The sequence below is a fragment of the Varanus komodoensis genome, unplaced genomic scaffold (assembly GCF_004798865.1).
Source record: "Varanus komodoensis strain SLA01 unplaced genomic scaffold, ASM479886v1 scaffold6_1, whole genome shotgun sequence".
Lineage (NCBI taxonomy): Eukaryota > Metazoa > Chordata > Lepidosauria > Squamata > Varanidae > Varanus > Varanus komodoensis.
The window spans coordinates 2,868,463-2,889,789 of record NW_025336345.1 but is presented as its reverse complement, the minus strand read 5'-3'; the positions used below and the strand labels follow the sequence as shown (position 1 = coordinate 2,889,789).

General features: G+C 42.3%; 1 protein-coding gene across 2 annotated transcripts in view; it reads right to left on the bottom strand.

The window, feature by feature from the left end:
• Positions 1–21,327, bottom strand: part of ITK (IL2 inducible T cell kinase) — a 41,716-nt gene that overhangs the window by 18,592 nt on the left and 1,797 nt on the right. The window contains exons 2-6 of one of the 2 annotated variants that reach the window (XM_044451022.1): positions 6,957–7,061; positions 4,761–4,842; positions 3,184–3,312; positions 1,520–1,560; positions 48–199 (exon numbers count right to left, since the gene is read on the bottom strand). In XM_044451022.1, the coding sequence (XP_044306957.1) occupies positions 48–199; positions 1,520–1,560; positions 3,184–3,312; positions 4,761–4,842; positions 6,957–7,061 (509 nt within the window). The remainder of the gene's footprint in view (positions 1–47; positions 200–1,519; positions 1,561–3,183; positions 3,313–4,760; positions 4,843–6,956; positions 7,062–21,327) is intronic. The other variant, XM_044451023.1, reaches the window with a different exon arrangement.

The window sequence follows — 21,327 nt, the reverse complement described above, 5'->3', positions numbered from 1 at the left end:
AAGAAGCGTTCAGAGAAATAGCACACTACTTTCTAAAAGGTACCTACCCATTCTTGTCTTGAACCAACCACCAATGCTCCTCAGAGTTGTCGATAACATAATATTCTTCACCGCACTGTAATGGCAGCTCTTGGGGATTCTGGGCAGTGTAGTCATAAATGGCGATTACTAGTGAGTCCTTGGGGTCTATAAATAATTTCTGCTCCAAAGGACCAGACAACAAACAGAAAATTAATAGGATATATTAAATAAATAAAATGAACTGCAATAAATACACCTGTATGTTTACACATTGACCGAGTTTGTACAACCTGGCCACCCACCATAGCCTGTAATTTATGGTGGGGTGTGAAGTCAGTGCAGACTGTTTCCTGCAAGGTGGCTTGTTTGCTGGCCATGCCCTGTTGGGTACACTGGGGCTGTAGCTTATTTGCAGGGTGGTTTGGCATGTCGTGTGAACCCGCTGCTGGGTTACTGAAATCCTTTTACCCTTCTTTTAAGAGGGACAGATTGTCAGGAGAGTAAATATACTTGTAGAGGGAAGCTCATCTGTACAGTAGGATGAAATATAACAGCCCAGATAAACAGAGTATTTGTAGATTTAACTATACAAGCCTAGTTTACTAGTTAAAGCAATTTATGATTTAATTACCATATTAGGAAAAGCTACACTCAAAACTCACAAAAAGAAAATAAGATATATGATAATATCCAGTTCAAACTCATGGATTGTATTGTTTGTCTTGTGCAGAGTAGACCCACTGAAATGAAAGGAACTCATTAAATGAACATTGAATGCAACCCATTGCTACATTCCAGCACGAGCCACATATACTGTTAGAAAATAAACATACAAGAAGGTGAAGGAAAATAATAATAATAATAATATATAGTTGCTCTTCTAAATGCTTGTAAATGTTTTATAAACATTTGAACAGAAATGCTGAAAAACCGTATTGCAGTCATTAAAAGCACAGTCCTATAATCTCCCAATATCATCCAGGAAGGAGGCCATAGGATTCTTTAGAGGCCCAGTTCGAAGATCCTGTGATCTCAGAGATGGGGCTCCAATGACTAAGCCTGCACCTCCACCCCACCCCCCGCAGCCATCCTTGCCTTCATGACCAGCATGGAAAAGACTGTACCAGCTGCCCGCCCCCCCAGAGGGCACCTTGGGGTGGAGGGGATAGGAAGGTGCGAAGGGGTGGGGAGGGAAGAAGCTTGGGGCTGAGGAGTTACACCTGTTCCAGTCAGCACCCAATCTACGTGGCCTTCCAGCTGAAATGCAGGGGGTGAGGTCAGCGGCAGTGAAGAGTTCTGCCGCCATGCTTCGCTCCTTGTTCTGGATGCCCATGAACTAGCCAGGTTGGAAGCTTATGAGTACCTGCTGCTAGAACAATAGGACCTCACCTTCCATAACATTTATAAATAGAAACTTTATAAATATAAATTTTCAAAACTGTGCTTCAGCTTCCACGTCCTGAATTTGGAGAATGTGTACTACCCATGTTGTGCTCACCGGGTTATTCTCTGGGGTTGGAGGAAGCGGTTTCTTGGAGACTGAAAAAGAAAAGAAAAATAATATGATCATAGGCCAAAGCAGAAGGTACTGTTGGTAAAATAGAGTTGCAGAAAGGAGAGGAAGAAATGATGATGGTCACTTAACCACATAGGCAGATACTGCAGAGAAGTAGTTTGCAATGTGGTTGGAACTACCGTGCAGCTTGGGGTTTTGTTTGGTTTTGTTTCGGCCAACCATCACGCAATCATTGAGGGCTACAAAAATGATGGTGCCAATGAAAAATAACAGCATCCCAAGTAGAACCGTAGCTTCTGTTTGTGAGACTCGTTTCTGATCATTCTAAAACTGGAATGCTTCTGTGATCAACTATTTCCTTATCAGAGCAGGACTTCTTCAGAGTTCGTTTTCTTGCTCTTCACAGGCATTTATGCAGCACTGTTATGCTGACAATATATCATCACTGTTCCTGCATGAGGTATTTGTGTGTCCAGCAGGAATGCCAGTTCCTGAAAGTCAAAATCCTAGTCACTGGCTTGGCATTATACAACCCAGCACAACCTGGAGTGCACAGGTTAAACGTCTAGGGGAGGTAAATATCATGCCCGGAGGCAGAATACAGCAGTGGGTGGAGTGTGTTGCATGCAGCGCAAACGTTTGCTCATCAGGGAGGGAAGGCTTGGGTAAAGAGGGGCAAAGCCTTATGCACCCAGGAGAACAGCAGGCCCAGCAGGGATGGGGTGGATGCTGGTACAGTCAAGACTGAATCCGTGGCAAATGGATAGTGTCCACAAAAAATATCCTGTTTATTTGAGATGTACAGTGATCAGAGGTGCTCATAAATCCCCTGCCTCCCAGCCATATGAATTGCTATCAATCTAACAGCATCCAGATTACAAAGGATAAGGCAGGAACTAAAAGTGCAAGCAGAACAGAAAACTCAAGGCTGAACCCAGCTGCACAAAGGCTGGGATGGATCCATGTTTCATCAAACTTTGATACACCCACTGAAAGCAATTTGCCTGCTCAAAGTATGACTCAATCTGGATCTGACCATGTATGTCCAGTCCCATGTATAACACACACCTGTGCAACATATTGTTGAGGAATTAAGCATGCAGAAGACTTTCCAGAAAACAAATGCCAGTCTTAGAGATGTGCAACATGGAGGCAGAGAGTCACTAGTCCCCAGGTAATTAATAAATCCATGCCAGAGAGTCAAACTGCATGCTGAATGACACACCACGCTCAAATCACAATAATAAACTTTAGTGCATGGGTGGGCAATGTTGGATGCTTTGGCCTACAGCTCCCATCAAATTAGCACTGGCTGTGTTGGCTGGGGGTGATGGCACTGCAAGCCAAACCACCTGGCAGGCTCCAGGTTGCTTACCCCTGTCTTACAGAACATAGAAGAGTATCAGTGAATTTTCTTCCCTTTCTTCAGGGAATATACCAGGATAATATTGAGATATATCCTAGGGCATCTACTACCAGAGGTAACCAGGCCTTGCTCAGCATTCCTACTTAATGTGAGCATCTTAGCCAAGGTTGTATCATTAATTAAACACTGATTAGGACATCCATCATCATCATCATCTTCATACCTATACTACCCATAGCTGAAGCTCTCTTACTTTGTTTACAGCAAAGTAATTACATACCAGTCTTGGATGGAACATATTCCACACAGCCTGTTGCCATCTTTTCTGCCTGCGCACAACACCTCCATCTTCCTTCCATCCAAAAATTTGGGTGAAACTTTGTCACTAAGTTGTTGTTGTTCCTAGTTTCTGAAACAGTTGGATGGAAAAAAGTGAGATTGTGTCTAATACGCTCAGAACCATCATTATGGTGTGGCTAATAAGATGCATGGTTAAAGCTATGCTGATAAATCTGTCATGGCCCCTGCCAACATAAGCTGCCAATGATTGAGAAGTGGGTGGAGAGAGTATGATAGAAGAATGTGTTCAGCGTAGCAGTGTCCCTGCATACAGAACTGTGCAGCTGGTTCGTAACACTCCCTCTCTCAAAATACTAGAATCCAGGGCTACCCAACAAAGCTGACTGGTGGTAGCCTGAGAACAGGCAGAAGAAAGTAACAGCGTGTTGCATAGATAAACTGTGGAATTTGCAGCGATGGCTGCCAACTTGGGCAGCTGAACTAACACCACCGGCCCGAGTGCTCTGGGTGTTTTATATAAAATACAATATACACTATGGAAACCATTTAGATGAATTCTTGGAGGGCACGGCTATCAGTCGCTGCCAGTCATGGTGGCAACATCTTGCCTCCAGCACGCTTCCTTGAAAATAGGAGAACGAAGCTGGCACGGCGCCCGTGTCCTGCTTGTGGGGTTGCCACCGTCAGCTGGAGGGTGACACCCGCGGGAACAGCTCTCAGAACAAGATACGCCAGCAGCGCTCTATTTTTGTGACGTTCTCACCATTGCTGGGTTTACTTTCAGCTGTTATCAGAAGTGGCCAGCTGAGATGGAAGCAACAGCTTATCTGTTACAACTAAAGTAAGCTTCCAAGTGAAAGATAACTTAATAATAGGATATGCAAGTGCCTGTCTGCCTATTGCCCAGAATAGTTCCAGAAGGCTCTGCTTTGGACAGGGCTATGTTTTTCAGTGAGGTCATATTTCAAAAGCCTCTTTCATGTACAAAGTCATTTCTTACAGAATTATTGTATTTTAGGTTTGTTTGTTTTTAACAGCAGACTTTCAGTCATTTTTCTATCACATGTATAAGATAAAAGCAATTATTTCCTGCTGATCCCAAACCTGGGGAGCATTCAAAAATATGAGTTTCACCTGCCAAGGGAAGTGATACAGTTCCAAATTCTTTCCCCTCATGCTTCTGCTCAGTAAAGAATAAAATATAAATTCATGTTTCCCATTGGCCATCAAGAAATTTATAGAAATTTAAAGGCTGCATTTCTATCTCATACATGCATACCAAGAGCATGAGAAGGGCCCAAAAACATTTTAACAGTGCAATCCTATTTGTGACTATAAGGAAATAAGTCCTATGGATTTCCACAGGTCTTGCTCTCTGGAGAAAGCATGCATAGGATCACACACTAAATGTCATATAGGAAATCAGCTGATGTGGACTTTGGACATGAAAGCTTATGTCACAGTGCATTTGCTTTAATGTGCCACAAGTATATTTTTGTGTCTGCATTAATCTTGAAATTGTGTGTCCATTCAAGGGTTTGTACTAAGAACAGTTACCTTCTTTTAAAGTCAAGACCCATTTCTGGCAACTTGTTTGGCTGGGGGCGAACACATACAGCACATAGCTGTCATGAAAAATCTACAGCAGAGGGAGAAAAAGAAGTTAAAATAAATTCAGGCCAAATACAAGCTGCCCATTTCCTATGCGGATAATCTGTTGCATTGTTAGAAATCAAATTCTGGCTTAGATGTGTTATTGTGGTATAAAGAAACAATCCAATTCATTGAAAAATTTCCACCAGCTCCATGACCTGGCTAAATCACATAAAGTACAAGTAAGAACATTTGCTGGTAGTTTGGGTTTTGCAGAAGCTGTGCCATTTCAACACGAGAAGGACAGGGCCTTCTGAAGAGCACAAGAGGCCTGTCTCCTATTGTTAAAATACCTGCTCTCTCAAGTATTGCCTAGCCCTATGCAGTTTCAAGTTAATTTCCACAAAGAGGGCTAGACACTTGTTGTTGCTGTTTTAGAGATTCAAAGCCCACTGAGATTCCACCAGAGATTCACACCTGTGTCTGTGCAATAAGCCAGAGGAAGCATGGTTGGCAAACAGTTTTGATAAATTCAAAACATTGAAAGTAAGAGATATAGCTTTTGATTTTTTAAATAAATAGTTGGCTTGAAGAACAATGCTTGCTCACAGAAGCAACAGAAAAAAGATTTCCCCACACAAAAAAGTGGAAGAAAGCTTCCCTTTATGCCAATAGGAGCTTTCTTCCCATTGAAAAAACAGGCTTCTAAGTGGAACAAAGGGACTGCAGGTGGCACAGTGGTTTAAACCGCTGCGCTGCTGGGCTGGTTGATCAAAAGGTTGCCGGTTCGAATCTGCACAACGGAGTGAGTTCCCATTGCTCTGTCCCAGCTCCTGCCAACCTTGCAGTTTGAAAGCATACAAATGCAAGTATTGTATTTTTTGCTCTATAAGACGCACTTTCCCACCCTCAAAAGTAAGGGGAAAATGTCTGTGCGTCTTATAGAGCAAATATGTGTGTGCAGTAAGTCTGTCAGATGTGCAGCCCATGGGGAAGTGATGGGGAATGTGCCTGTGATTATGTTCCCATTTGATTCAGAATATTTTTTTTTCTTGTTTTCCTCCTCTAAAAACTAGGTGCATCTTATGGTCAGGCGTGTATTATAGAGCGAAAAATACGGTAGACGAAAAGGTACCCCTTTGGTGGGCAGGTAACAGCGTTCCGTACACTTCGGTGTTTAGCCATGCCGGCCACATGACCATGGAGACTGTCTGTGGACAAACGCTGGCTCCCTTGGCCAGGAAACGGAGATGAGCACTGCCCCCTAGAGTCAGGCACGACTGGACTTAATGTCAAGGGGAAACCTTTACCTTTACCTTTTTAAGTGGAGCAAAGGGATGCTGGCAAAACTTGGATCAGAACTGCACGAGAGGCAAAGGACAAAGCCTTTTTCCACACACTGTAGTTTGGACTCAGCTCCTCCCACCCATTCATGCTATTACAATTTGAAAAATTCAACCATTCCAGAGCAAAGGATAGGAATGAGATCCCATTTGATTGGCCGTCTCTGAGGCCCTGGTCACTGAGGAATCTGTTCAGAGGGACAATCCTGGCTTTTGGGGGGGGGGGACAGATGGACAGCGAAGTGCCCCTCCCTGCAGCGTTTACCACAAAATGTAAGGAGAGATAATGGTGTGATAAACTGGTGAAACCCAACATTTAGGGGATGGGGGGGGGGACACCCAAATGTGGCTAACTTCTTATGCTGGTCTGGCCCTGACAGTCCTGCTCAGCTCATGTAAACTGAAGGCTGTGGCTTCCTTCATGAAATCAATAGATTGAAATCAATCAATAATAGAAGACAGTTATTTTAAACTGAGCCAATGCTTGGATTCATTAGCTGTTATTGCATTCATTTCAGTGAACGTACACATTCTAGGAAAAGACATTTACTGTTCTGTATTGAGTTAGTCTAAAATACTATGGTTCGAAGCACACTTGCAATTAATGTGTTCACATGCTACATTCCTATATGTTAGCAATGTTATGCAATATTTAGAAAATAAAATTTTGCAATATAATTTATGTTTAGATTGATAATGTGGCATATTCTCTATGTGACTTTATTGGTATATATAGAAAAACAAACAATGCAGTATTTAGCCATATCTAGTGTGGGCCCCGTGGCTTCTACTGTTTACAAGACAGGCATACACTTACCTGGAAAGGATACTTATAGTGACATGGAATACTGATGTCGCTTTTCACAATTTCTACACATTTAATCTTGGACAGTTCAATAGAGCCTTTTAGAATTCTCTTCTTCTAAAAGAGAGGGAGAGAGAACACAAATGGGTCTAGTCATTGACTGCAATAGAGTTAAAGAATTATATAATAAAGCAGGAAGGGCCTGGTTTGCTGCTGACATTAGAGCACCTGACCATGGTCATGGTGCCTTTAGGTCCGAAAAGCACATTTGTATGGCTAGTCAAAACCAAATAAGTCACATTATGATCTTTTTTCATGTATTTATTTTATTTATTTGAGCCAGTGTGGTGTAGTGGTTAAGAGCATGGGACTGGGACTCAGACAACCTGGGTTCATGGAGCCAGCGGGGTGACTTTGGGCCAGTCACAGACTCTCAGCCCAGCCTACCTCACAGGGTTGTTGTTGTGGGGATAAGATGGAGGAGGAGATGTAAGCTACCTTGAGCCCTTTGTAGGAAAAAGGCAGGATATAAATCCAAAAATAAATAAATAAATAAATAAATAAATAAATAAAATTATCTTTTTGGTATGATCAATTCAGAAGAAAGAATAGAAAGAGACAGAGAAATTTCCAAAGACATGTTTTATTAAAATTCTAAACATTTAGTGGCTTTATTTCTTGAGCAATGCAATGATTTCATTTCCCATGTAGATTCAGTTAAGCATCAATGGATCAATTTTCAGCTATGAATGTCAAATCAATGAGGAAATACATCATGCACGACAAAAGGTAGAAAGGCTGCTCTCTACTAGTTCCTCTGTTTAAGTGCTTCTCAAGACGCTTTGGAAGTAAAAGTCATTTCCTGTTTTGAATCTTCTACAGATGAGGTGAGATACTCGATCACTCATCCCAGATGAGTCTGACAGCCTGACTTTCAGGCCCAGTGCTCACACAAGCTCAAGTAGAAGATGAAGCGATAAGTTGACTGAGGTTGTGCCACATTAGGCAGGAGATCGCGTGATCAGGGTGGCGTCTCTCCTACTTTGCAGAGGTTCATCCTCTGCTGGGGAACCGTTGAGCCCAAGCCCAGTTTAAAGAAAAGAGAAGCATCGTGGCTCAAGAACAGTTTGCACCAGAACAGGAGGCTGAGTAGACAGGTGGGCCCCTGCGCCACACCATGATGCTGGTTCTTCTGGGCTGGGCTCATATGACCTGACAACTCCTCATGGGTCATGACCCATGATGGGTTGTCTTGTCATGCAAACCCAGCCCAATTTTCTCAGCCTGGCCTTTTTTATAGGCAATAATCCACCCTGATGACCCACAGCTTACTTTTGGTGTCCGTGTACCCACAGTGCATTATCGTATCATCTGAACCCAGGCAACCTACTCCATTACAGGTATAGAGAGTTGGCTACTGACATCCTTGGCTACTGCCATCCTTGCCACAGCTGCTGGTTGGCCCTGGCTGCTCCCATTCCCTGCTGCAATTGTAAGCCACTTTCGGCTTGCTCTGGCATTTTTCCCTTTTATCCTTCCTGCCCTCTCATTTCCTGGAGATCACAAAAGCTGGCCTGCCAGCCAGTTTTTGCAGTCCCCATTTTAACAGCTACGGACTGCCCCTGCAAAGCCCAGACAGAACTTTCCAGAGGTTGTCTAGGGCTGGTAGATTTTTTTAAAGTTCCAAAATACTTGCACAAAAAATCTGTGTTAATTCTTTTAAACATTTTATAACTGTGCTTGCAGAGCTGCAGACTGGCACATTTCTGAGGGTGCGGAGTCTTCAAACCTCAGTTGGGGTAAAGCTTAGGGAGTACAATCTGTGGCAACTGCTCAGAGGAGGAAACATTTCTTCCCCCTTTGGTTTATATTGATGGCTATCAAAAGACGAATTGCCAAGAGAAACCAAGGGCAAGAATGTTCTTCTCTTGCCAACAGAGGCTGGTATAACTTACACCACCTTTGTGACAAGTTCTTCAGCTCTTTCTCTCTCTCTGGTAGTCCACATGTTCGTTCACATTTCCCAGTTTCCCTTTTCCTTATGGTGCTAATCGTTGCTTGGGGCACAGAATCATTTTTACTGGCATTAGCCGGGAAGTAAAGGATTAAACCTCCACTATCCACTGCAGTTCTTGTAAAAAAAAAAAAGCACCCTATGCAAACATACGAATGGGGCGGCATAAAAATGTTTTAATAAATAAATAAATAAAACATACACCTATTTTAACTTTCCAGAAAACAAGATCCAATTTAATGTCACATCCAATTTGAACTTGTCTCTAGATATGGTTATCTCTCACTGCTACAGACTAAGAGCAACCATGTTGCTAAAGGCTGCATCTTGGGTTGAAAGCACAGAGCCCTGCAGTCCCCCAAAAGAACGGGCAGAAGCAAAGCCTTTTTCTTCTTTCAGTCATGGCAGCATCATGCGTTAAGTGCTTTCAAAATCCCACACACTGGACACACTCAAAATATTGTAAATCAGGGCTGTCAAACAGTTCTCTTGTTGCTCCAAGTGTTGTTCCAACTAACACATTAGGGATAGAAAATATTTTCTTTAATGCAGTTGTAAAGCATTCAAAGGTGGTTATGGAAGAGACCGAAGAGAGAGATCCTGGCTGTATGCTTCACAGCTGAAGTGATCCACAAGGGCATCCAAAAGGGATCTCAATGGGTCCATGGATTAAGATTACCCAGCTGCTCTACTGCCTAAAAGTGATCAGAGATGCAGATGGGCTGCCTGAGCCTTCCAAAGCTCCAGTGCTGTGACACTGCCTAGGAACCCCCGTTAGCCTGGAAGAGGCATGCCTCCAAACTCGTCCAAGTAGTGGCACTATGGCAGCAGAATTGTCTTGCGTCCTAGCTTACATTTTTTTTAATAGAACAAATGTTTGGAGTTAACTGTAACTTCAGGGGGAAGTTTGCCTTCATTTCATCAGCATTTTTTAAAATTTAAAAACAGTTTTTACTTTAAAAGGCAGTAAGATAAATTTTTAAAAATCTGCAAACCATGTACTATATTTAACTGGTCTGGAAACAAAATGGAGTTTTGAATTTCTGATGCCTCACTGCACGCTAAGCTATATCATTTTGCACAGTATGTTGGTTTAACATGGTCTCAGAAACCTCAATGATTCCCTTCCAGGATTCCAGCCCAAAATAGGTTGGACAAACAGAAGCAAAACATGTCGAGTGCTCATTTGTTTGTTGTGTGTGTCTATAATTACAACCTGTTTGTTTTTGTGTGTGTGTTTGACTTCAGTTTTAAAATTAATGGCCACAAACCAGAGTTAATTTAGCGGGGAAGCGTTAACAAATCTGGAATGTAAGGTGACCTGGAAGTCATCTTGTCTGACCCAGGATTCTTTTCTTCTAAACTTTGATATGTGTGAACTGTCTCCTCTGTAAGATGGAACGCTTTCCATGCACTCAGTTGCCTCACACACCTCCATGAGCACACTATTGTGAATGCATCTCATGCTTGCTGCAGTCTTTTTTTTTTTGGCCAATATATCCTAGCTACTGTTATCCCAACAATATGCAGATTATTCTGTTGTGAAATGTTTCATGGGCCTTTGGAGAAGACTGCTTTTGCAACAGGTGCAAAACATAGCAACAAAAGTATCGATCGGACAATTCAGATCATATCTAGACTATTTTAATATAACTTTACTGGCCTCCCATCATTTCCTGGCACAACTGGAGCAGTTGCTTTAATGTTTCAAATTTGTATAGAACTTGTGACTCTAGAACCTAAATAACCACTTCCTTCTACACGCACTTCCTGCTCAGCATCTGGGGCCCTTCCAGGAATCCTTCCCATTGATGAGAGGTCAGGAATTTTTCTGTGGCAGCCTTTGAATTCTAGAGGACTTTTCATAGAGTTTCATGTGATAAAAGTGTAGATATTTTATTAGCACGATTGTCCAGGACATAACTTGATTTTAGATTTGCTGTCTTGAAGGCTTTGTTTCTTCTTGCATAGCTGTGAATACAGCTTTTATTTGCAATGTATTTAATCTTTTTAATTTTGTTTTATTGCACGCTTTTGTAAGCTATCTTGACAATCTAGATTTAAACATATATAAAATAAAGTTCCTTCTCCAATGATGTCCTCTCTACCCTTCCCACCTCCATTTTGTCTCCTGAAATTCTCTTTCCTCTCACATAACCTAACACAAACTCTCAGACTTGGGTAAAACAATTCAATACAGGAGAAATAAATCTGGCAGTGTGATGCAGCCAGACCAATGAGGGATGTCATTTGTAAAGGGCGCCAGTCTCATAGAATGCATTGAGTGTTGCTAACTTTACGTTCTGGCAAGCGATACTTGAGGGAAAGAAGAGGCTAATTTGTTGCACAGCAGGAACTGAACAATTTAATTAGATTATTTTCCATTTTTAGCAAACTCAGTGGTCTTCCTGCAAAGTTTCCAAGAACTGAGATTTCCAGTGCAAACCAAAGAGGCAACTTCAAGCTGTGATGGATGCAGTGATGGATGGGGGAATGGGGAGGATATGCAGGTGGTGGGTGGACCCCGGAATTTCCCCTCCTTCACACTTTCTCACTCTCTCTTCCACGCGTAAACACACAAGCTGCTCTGCAAACACTGTCTGGAAAGTTCCTAACAGCACCTTTTTCAAATCACTGTGGATTCTGCCAGGGCACAGTTACCAATTGGCAGTATGGGAGTCGCGGCCTGGGAGCTATTGGTTTGTGACAATGTCCTAGCTCAGGGTCCTGGCAAAGGCTGGTCTAAGGACTAACTTACTAGAGCAACAGGTCTTGACTTTGCACCCCAGGACCAAGGATGAAATATTGATTCCCCTGCTTTCCTCAGGCACTTGCTCTACTTCGGATCTTGCACAGCAGGAGTGGAGCTCCTGTACAACAGTGGGCTTATCCCTGAAAAGAAGCAAGGGACCCTTGTTGTGTGAAATGGGTCTTAGTGAAACAAAGAAAACAAAATCAATCAGAAAGCACACTGTGCCCACATATGGATGGCTTGCGTTGCCCATGGTAAAGTCCATATTCCAGACATGCAAGAATCCACCCCTCCAACCCCCCTCTCCACATTTGGACAGATAATTCAAGAGGCAGGCTTGCAGGATCATTTAAACCTGCAGCTAGACATGGATTCAGAATTAGGATTGCTCTGAGCAGCCATGTAGTGTGAATTATATACTTTTACTTGACGGGCCCATGTCTTATTAATTATAGAGGGCATGCTCTGTTTAAATCTACTTTAAACACTAGCAAAAGAAACAAAGAAGACATCTCTGCAGTCCCTGCCCCACAAATGGCCATGTTAACCTGAAGAGATGAAAAAGAGATGGGCCGGCAATGGTGGCAAGAAAACAGGAGTTTATTAGAAAGATGTAAATAAATCAGCTACTCTAGAAGCAGTTTCACACACAAGGATGAATGTAGTTTTACCTAAATCAGTATGTAATAACCTGTACTGGACACATTGCACTTTCAAATAATAAATATGTACTCCTGGATTTTCTTTCTGCACTAGAAGATGAATTGTGAGCACACAATCCTGTGCATGTCTACTCAGAAGTAAGTCCAATTTCATCCAGTGGGAGCTACTCTCAGGTAAGTGTGTAAGGGACAGTAGCTTTACCTGAGTCTCAAATGCAGCTTAAGTTTCACATATGCCAAGTGTGATCCTATGCATGCCTACTCGCAGTTAAGTGCCATCTAGAGTTTGTTAGACTCTAGATCTAAAGTGCAGTTTTTACCGAAATTCTTGGAATTACCATGTGATGGTATAGACATTTTTTTCAGAAGTTGAACCCATGCACATGAACATGAAAATCACTCAGTTAAAAGTTATATGAATCCTGCTAGCCAGTCAACCACTTAGCCACTACTAATGGTTTAGGAAAGGCTACCCCAGAGCTTAACCCTAACCCTAATGCCAGCTTTCAGTTAAGATTGGGTTATTTATTATGTAAAATGATAAACTGCCATTAAGTGAAATACCACAGAGTCTAGAGTCCAGGTTTTGGGCAATGAATTAATACAGCAAAGGAAATACTTGGAAAGAACAGGATTCATGATCAACATTGTCCTGGAACTAATTCCTGTTGAACTAATTAGGGATGCACATAGTTAGCAATGTTGTAATCAGGACTAGCTGAAGCTATGCTTCCAAGTATGTTCCCTCTGTCTCCATTTCTAGTGTTAGACCACCTTTACAATGGTACTGTCTTCACCGTCTCGCCTGGGTCATAACCTGTCTGTGCTACCTGTTTTGGAGAGCTGAATCACCACAGTCTGATTTGTCTTCTGTTGCTCACTCTTCATCCCACCTAGATCTGGCGTGGCTGTGCCCTAACACATGCAGCCACTCCTTGGTGCTGTTCAGTGCTCACAGCTGCTTGGAAAGCAGGTACACACATGACAGGCTGCAAAGGACCTTCTGCAAAGGACCTCGTATCTGTGAGTGCTCGGGCCATAATCAATGCATCAGAGCACATTCAGATGGAAGGGTCCTGGTGGTGACAATGCAAAGGCTTTGCACTGCCCTTTGGTCTCTTTCTTCCTCATAGAGCTTCGGTGGCAAGACGGAAGGAAGGAAGGAAGGACGCACCCACACACACACACACAGATTTGAGAGGATTACGAGTGGACAATAATGACCTCCTAATCCATAGTAAAATTCTATGAATGAAGCAAGGTGAAGGTGTAAAAAAGTGCAGTTCCTGGACTTTTAGGAGCTTACAGAGATCTTTGTTCTGTGTTGCTATATAGGCCTCTATAAAATTCTTAGAATTACTTCAGCATGTGACCAGAATGAATAGTTGGTTCAGCACATGAGCAACCAACATCTGGTTAAATGCAGATAAACAAAAGTGCATGGCCAAGGTGTCCTGCTTTTGCTGTTACTCCTGAGCTGGGGCGGTGGCGCAGGAGGCAATGTCACGGCAGAGACATGTTGATGCACGACACCGCAACAATCTGCAAGAGAAGCCTATCCGGGAAGTGAGCGTATTCACATACAGAGACATGCCTACCACAAAAATAAAACTGGCTCCCTGAAGGGTTCATCCTCTCCATGGACAGGTCGATGCTGGTAAAACAGGAGTTGGGGGGAGTTGGTTGTTCCCCTGCTTTCTCGACCAATTTGAAGCACGCCAGTTGGCTTACAAACAGTGGCCGCAGGGTCAAGCACAGCCAATGCACTTGCTTTGCATGCAGGCGATCATAGTTCAGTTAAAAATCCAAAGTCCCCAAGGTAGTCAGGCTGAGACACACCTCTGCCTGGAAAGCTCCTTCCACTCAGAAAAGCCAGAATTGGCCCGGACAGGTTGCTGGTTTGGGACTCACTGTAAGACAGTTGCTTATGTTTGAAAAGTTGCATGTGGACATGTAGGGTTATGAAGAGTGAACTTGGAAGCAACAAAAGACCGCAACAGGAAAATGGCAATAGCACTGGTTTTGTGTGCAAATAAAGGAGTCTTCAAAAGCTAGTAACTCTTGCAGAGTGTTTTTATACATGCTTACCTCACTAAGCATATGTTTTAAGATGCATAATAGTCAGTTCAGCTGAATGGGAAAGGAGAAGCAATTGCCTCACTTGACTAGGAAGCAGCTTGTACCCTGACAAAGAACAGTGTTCAGATAGCATGGGTATTATATGACACATCTCCTCTAGATGCTTCAGCAGGGAAGCCTGCTTTAGACAGTGAGAATCCTGACCCAGTAGGAACATAAATTTATACAGGCAAAGATGAAGAGAAACACACAGAGCTCTCTTATAATGATATATAAGGAAGAAAGCTGCCCCCTGCCCCCCGCCGCCTCTCCACAAAGTTCCCCACTTAGCTCGCCTGGCTCACTAGAGTGAACAAGACTGAAACGCAGAAAACAATTATCTTTGTCACCTAAGTCACCAGACAGGAATCCAAATGTGCACAGGGACAGACCCTTGGAATAGCAAGGTGACATTTTACATAGTCACTTCTCCATGTACAATCACACTTTCAGCTATTCTTTCTCCAGATGTATCAAGGTGCCAACAGACCCAACTGTGCAAGCTATGCTCTCTCCTTTAGACTCCGCTAAAGGAAAGAGCACCGTAGTAGATACTCTGTTGGTTTTAAAAGTATATGGCCAGTATCTCGATTCCAAAAAGGATTTCACAGCATGCACATAAACAAGAAACGTCCAGTTCAAGAAAAAAATATTTCAACCATCTAAAAATAAACCAATACATGTTCTGATGCTTTCTCAGTCGTGGCACCCACGATTTTGCATATTCTCTCACGTATGATTCAAGATGTAGTTTTAAATGCCCCATAAAAATAGAATTTTCACACAGGCATTTCCTGATTGAGCAGGATTCTGTGGCTACTCTGTTTTATTGTTTTGATGATACAATTTTTCCATTGTTCCTAATTTCTTTTATTTATTACTGTTGTCGTCATCATCATTTTCATCAGCCATCTTCATTTCTGTACTGCCCAACAGCCAAAGCTCTGAGGGATTTTAATATATTAAGTGCTATATAAGTTTTACCAATTAAAAAAAAAGAAAATCTAGATTTAAAATTCAAATCTGGATATACCTGGGCAAATAACAGGCATTAAGAACATGTGCATAGGAAAGCATTCCAAATATGGGGCATAGCACAAGATATTTAAAAATACTGTTTATATGCCAATTTTGAAAATCATCAAAAAGTAATTAAAACTGAATTGGATTTCTGAGAAAGCACAAATCATGGTAGGAATTTGGTTCAAGGAAGAAAGGCTTCAGAACTGTGTGAATTATATTTTAATTACTTCTATACTCTTATTTATAAAGATATCATTTGGCTCAAATAAAAAAATCTCAGAGAGAGAGAGAGAGAGAGAGAGAGAGAGAGAGAGAGAGAGAGAGATTGAGCTCAATGGCATTTCCAGGAATTTCATTTGCCAGGTTCAGTCAAAACCAAGATAGTCTTTATCAGTAACTCAATTGGGCATCAATAATGCTGCTGAGCAGATTACTGGTCTAGTTTTCTTGTCAGGGTTTTGGCAGCAATTAAGTGTTCATTGTCATTCTATTGTTACTTTTAAAAGTGCATGTTTAGACAGAAAACAGCATACAAAGGGCTAATCTAGGTGGACTGGACAGTTTACTTCTCCAGAGAATGAAGACCTTTGCTGAACAGAGTGCTTTTGGTTGGTCAATGCCTGAATAAAGAATTGATTGATTGAATGCTTCTTGCTGCACCAACACACTCTAATTTGTTGTAATCTTAAAGGAACCTGTCAGACATTCTTTTATGCTAAGGCAAACATACTTTATTTTGGTTTCTAATTCAGGATATACCTTTGCATGAAATGCACCTTGTTCTGGCATTCTGAGGTTCTGAGTAAGTGCATATGCCCCCATAGCTTGCCTCTATGGTAACTACATCAGATCTACAATTCTGCTATATGTGGTCCTTTTGCAAGGAACTGTTATCAAGGGACTAAAGAACTGATGACAGAAGGTTTGTCAAAAACACCACTGGCATTACTAGAATCATTTTCAATTTTGCCTTAAAACTAATCTTTTTATTTATTGCTCTGATCTGCCCTGATACTTACAATCCAGCTACTTTTGTAGCTTCCCCCGATAACATTGGGCTGGATCCAGGTAAGTCACGTTTCATGTAGGCCCCTTGAAATCAATGGGACAAACGAATCATGACTAATCTACGGTCCACGGATTGACTGGGACCTGTACCTTGAATGGCATCAACCTACATGTGGTGTTGCAGTACAAATTTGAAGGAAGAAAAGGCAACATCACAGAGAGTGTCAACGTCTCTGAGTCCCTTGTAGCATCTAACTCCACACAAGGCTCACTGTTGCCAGCCTTGGCAATACATCACATCCGTTTCAGCTGTTCTCTGTCTCTGAGCAATCAGCTCTGTTCCCTCTCGCTTCTGCTGTTGTGCTTTGATCTTTTATGTTTCATTTTATTTGGCAGTGGTGGCTGGTTCAAAGCATGGTACTGGTGAAACATGCTGGAACAATCAAATGTAAAAGTATTCCATAGAAAATTCCAAAATAAGATTTCACCCAAGAAAACTGACCAGGCAGGCATGGCTTGAATGCTTATTTTGAAGGAAAATGTCGTTGAATCTCCCAGAGAGCTTTGCCTTTTGGGTGGTATTAAAAACACTGTGGCCAATCAATCAGCAAGCTCCTTTTGCTCTGGTTGTGTGTTTTTATGTTATCAGAACAGATTCTATCATGCTTTGCCGTTTGGAACAAAGTTGCTCTGGAATATTATAAAGAAGTTAACTTACCCACCCACAATGAAATTGTTCATAGAAGCATTGTATTGTTTTCCCTGCTCACTTTTTAAAAAGGAGAAAAATAAAACTTTTTGACATAGATGAATTATATCACCACACTTGACATTACCAGAGCTTCAATCTTCAAGGCAAGCTTTGCCATCGTCTTTAAAACTAAAATTCTCACACAAAGCTCTTTCTTGTGTTCAAACTGTAATTGCCATTAATGTTAATGAAAGGTTTGTACATGCATCAGGGGAAGAATGAACCCCAGAAAATCTAGTGACAATAAAGGTCTGTGTCTTCTGAAATTCATTATACAGTGCACAACGAGGGGGCATCTTGCCGTGAAGTAAAGCGCTCATAATAGATATGTGTTTTCGAGCTTGCCTCTCCACGTAAATCCAGCAGCATCTTATAACTGGTTTCCTTATCCTAGCATGCAGAGTACAACTGCAGACAAAACTCTTTGTTGCTTAGAGTCTGATCTCATATTGACTGACGTATGTATGATAAATATGCATATTCCAGAAATCTGACTGACAAGAAGAGCTTGCCCATGAGCAAAGATTCTCATGGGGACTGCAAGGGTACTGGTAACATAAAGACTTTTCAGTTTTTTGGTGTTTTTGTTTTTTTAGGTGGGTATGCTTCCTTTCAGGGGGAGGGGAAAATGCAGCTTATTAAATAACACAAAAATACAATGTGAATGTACAGTTTTATATATATAAACAGCAGCCCAATTAAATCATGCTCAACATAAATGCGGAGTCAGCAGAGCAAGAGCAGATATGACATTGCCACCTCAAATGGATCCAGCGGACAAACATACGAAGACAGAAGGCCAAGAAACGCCACTGGAGTGCCTGGTGGATTTCTCAAGGGAGGGAGTTACATAGTCCTAACCCTGGCATGGCCATTTGTCCTCTATTTGAAGGACCTTCCTGCTTGATTCTGGTTTCAATCATAGAATGGAACCATAGAATGGAACCATAGAATGGAAGAGTTGGAAGGGGCCAGAGGGCCAGCGGGTCCAACCCCCTGCTCAGGGCAGGATTCCCAGTTAAACCATCCCTCTCAGAGGGCTGTCCAGAACTGTAGCAAACCCCCAGGACTGTCCCCATCCACAGTTAGCACGTGGACAGCAGGCTGAAGTAGTAGGAAGTAGTAGGAATGCAGGTCATGTGGACACAGACATCTGCCTGAAAGTGAGAAGTACTGTAATTCTATTTAAGCTATAATAATGGTTTCAAAATTCGCAACTCTACTTATCAATCAGTATATGCACATTTTATCATGTTATGCACACTGCTATCCCCCTTTGTCTTTTCCGCTGATGTTTCCTCCTTTTTTGGCAACATGTTAGTGGTCAGCCAATGCAACCCTAGTGGCTGACTGTCTAACTTCAGCAGGCAGGAACACCCCAAGAACGGTGTCTCATAGAGACCCCTGCTGCTGGGCTAGTTCTCATAGGAGCAAGTGCTGCTTCAGGCAGTGAATCACTTTGCCCCTATAGTAAATACACACACATATAGGCCATGCCCATGCTTTCTGGAAGACACACCAGCATCTCTATTCCTCAGCTATAGGGTTGGATGATATAAATGTAACCACAAAGATCACTCAAACAAAGGGAGACAGTGGCATGTGTTTTGCAGCAGAAAATATGCTATAAGGAAACCAAGCTAAGAAGCTGTGGTGGCTGTATGCCACTCTGTCACCTGAAATTGCAGAACTGGTGGATGCATCATGGAAAAGAGAAAAGAAAAGAAAAAGTAAAACAAGAAAATCTATGTCCAAAGAAGAATTGAACTGTGCATAAGACGCCCCTCAAGGAATCACAGAATTACATGTCATATAGGAACATAATCTGAGTAAACATAGGAAAAGTATACATAGATAATATAGGCATTTTATTTACTGTACCCCTCACAGGCACATCACCCTTATATTTATATATATTGATTTGTCATTCAACTAGTTGCATATTTATATAGGCCCTACATGCCTGGGCTACATGTAGAGATAAAAATATGTAGTTATTCAGTGCTGGTTCACCGATAAATGTAAACAACGTTTAACCAAAGCAGGACAGAGTATCAGGGTTCCATGACCGAAGGGCCAGAGCAGACACGATCCTGGACTTCTGGGAACAGGCTCTGGCTTTATCTGATGCACGTGTATATATCCCAAGTAGATCAGAACTAGATCAGAACAGCTGTGCTGCGGTAGATGTGTTGGCTTCCAGTGCATATTTCCACCTTTGGGAGCAAAAAACAGCTGTGTGCATGCATGCAAATGTGCGTATGATTTTTGCAAGGCGTTGGGGAGGACCCCTGACCTGGATCAGAAATGTGGTCCTGAACAGGATTAGCTAATTGTATAATTGTTCATTATAGGACATCTGTATGTCAGCAGCTACTAATATTATTGTGGCAAGCTACAGTCAAAAAAGAAGAAATTGATGCAAGGGAAAAATCATATGATCCAAATACTGCATCAAAACCAGCAGCAAAATACTGGCTTCATGATACTTTTGAAAAAAGTGTGTTTTATTGTAATGTATGGTTTGGCTTGAAATACCTGTTTTCTGAAGCTACACTCAAGGCCATGAGGCAAAAGATGCAATAGATTTTCTCCTATCAGGTTTGCACCCTGAGAACATTTCCAGAAGTGCTTATTTTAGGTATTTATGCAGCTTACATTAAACACAGCTTTTCTTCAATTGCGTCTTACTGAAATGTGCTACATTGATTAGATTTCAATCACCCACTGAACAGATTACCTGAACTTGAAGAACAATGTTTGTAGGAGGTAGCAGTGGGTCCCGAACTCAGAGTGTCTTGGCCAAACTACCTATTAATATGAAGACGTAACTGCTTTTTCTTTTTCCAAAGTAAGTTCAGGGGGCCCTGACCCACATCAGCCCCATCCCATGAGGAAACAGGAGGCTTCCATATTTGTGTTCCTGATTCAGATTGAGGACTCTGAGCTTACTTTAAAGTAAAATAGAAAGACATAGCTACTAGCTACTTTGTCGTACTAGCACAACTTTTAGCCTTGTTTTAGGTGCAGTGGAATGGGAAGTGGCAATGCGACCCGCTCACTCATTGCACATATGCATCATGCTGGTTCTCCAGAGTGGGGCTTGGAAACCGTAGATGGTACACAGAGTTTAATGTGGGGGTCGTCATGTGGACATGTTGCCTCCCATTTGTAACCCTGCCATGTATTCCTGCCATCACTTCCATATCATTTCATACCATGAACACATCTATTACAGAGTGAAAGGCAAAATAACCATGCATTGCTTTTGGATTAGTCATGCTAGGAGACATCTGGCTGGAAGCACATGTGTCTGTGGTAAGGCTATGAGTGATATTCACTCCAATTCTTTCTAAATCTCTATATCCATAACAACTGAACAGACGAATGTATTGATAATATTCTAACAGTATCCTAGTTTGGATTGGCATCTGTTATCCTAAACACTGGACGTGGCCCTTGACATCTCCGGCTGAGATCTGTTCTCCCTCTTGCACAGGGCTGGCATCAAGGTAGGTACGGCAGGGCACTTGCCGAGCGACCATACTCCAACAATCGCCACTGACAAGAGCCCCCAGGACTTGCTTCTCCTTTTCACCTTGCCTCTTGCTCTGGCCTAGACAATGGCGGTGGTGAAAAAGAGGACAAGCCAATGCTCACAGTCACGTATCTATTAAGTTGGCACGTGGTAGCAATGGTGAGAAAGAGGCTAGGACTAAGAGCAGCTCAAGAAATGAGAGCAAGAAGATCAACTTACTGAGGGAAGGGTCCAGAAAAAGTATCTTGCCCAAGGGATTCCACAACCCACTGACAGCCCTGTATTTGCACGTCCTCTCCACCATCTTGGCATTTCCCCCATGACCACCACCTCATACCTGCTGCAGTGGCCAGATCCCTATGTAAGATGAGTGGGGGATGAGGAAGCAGAGCAGACGATAGGACTGTAAACAAAGCAGGCCATTTTTGCCTGTTTCTGTAAGGGACCGTGTCCTCTACAGACATGTCTGAGATAAAGGTCTAGCACAGCAACACAACCCTAGCAACTTGATTCTAAA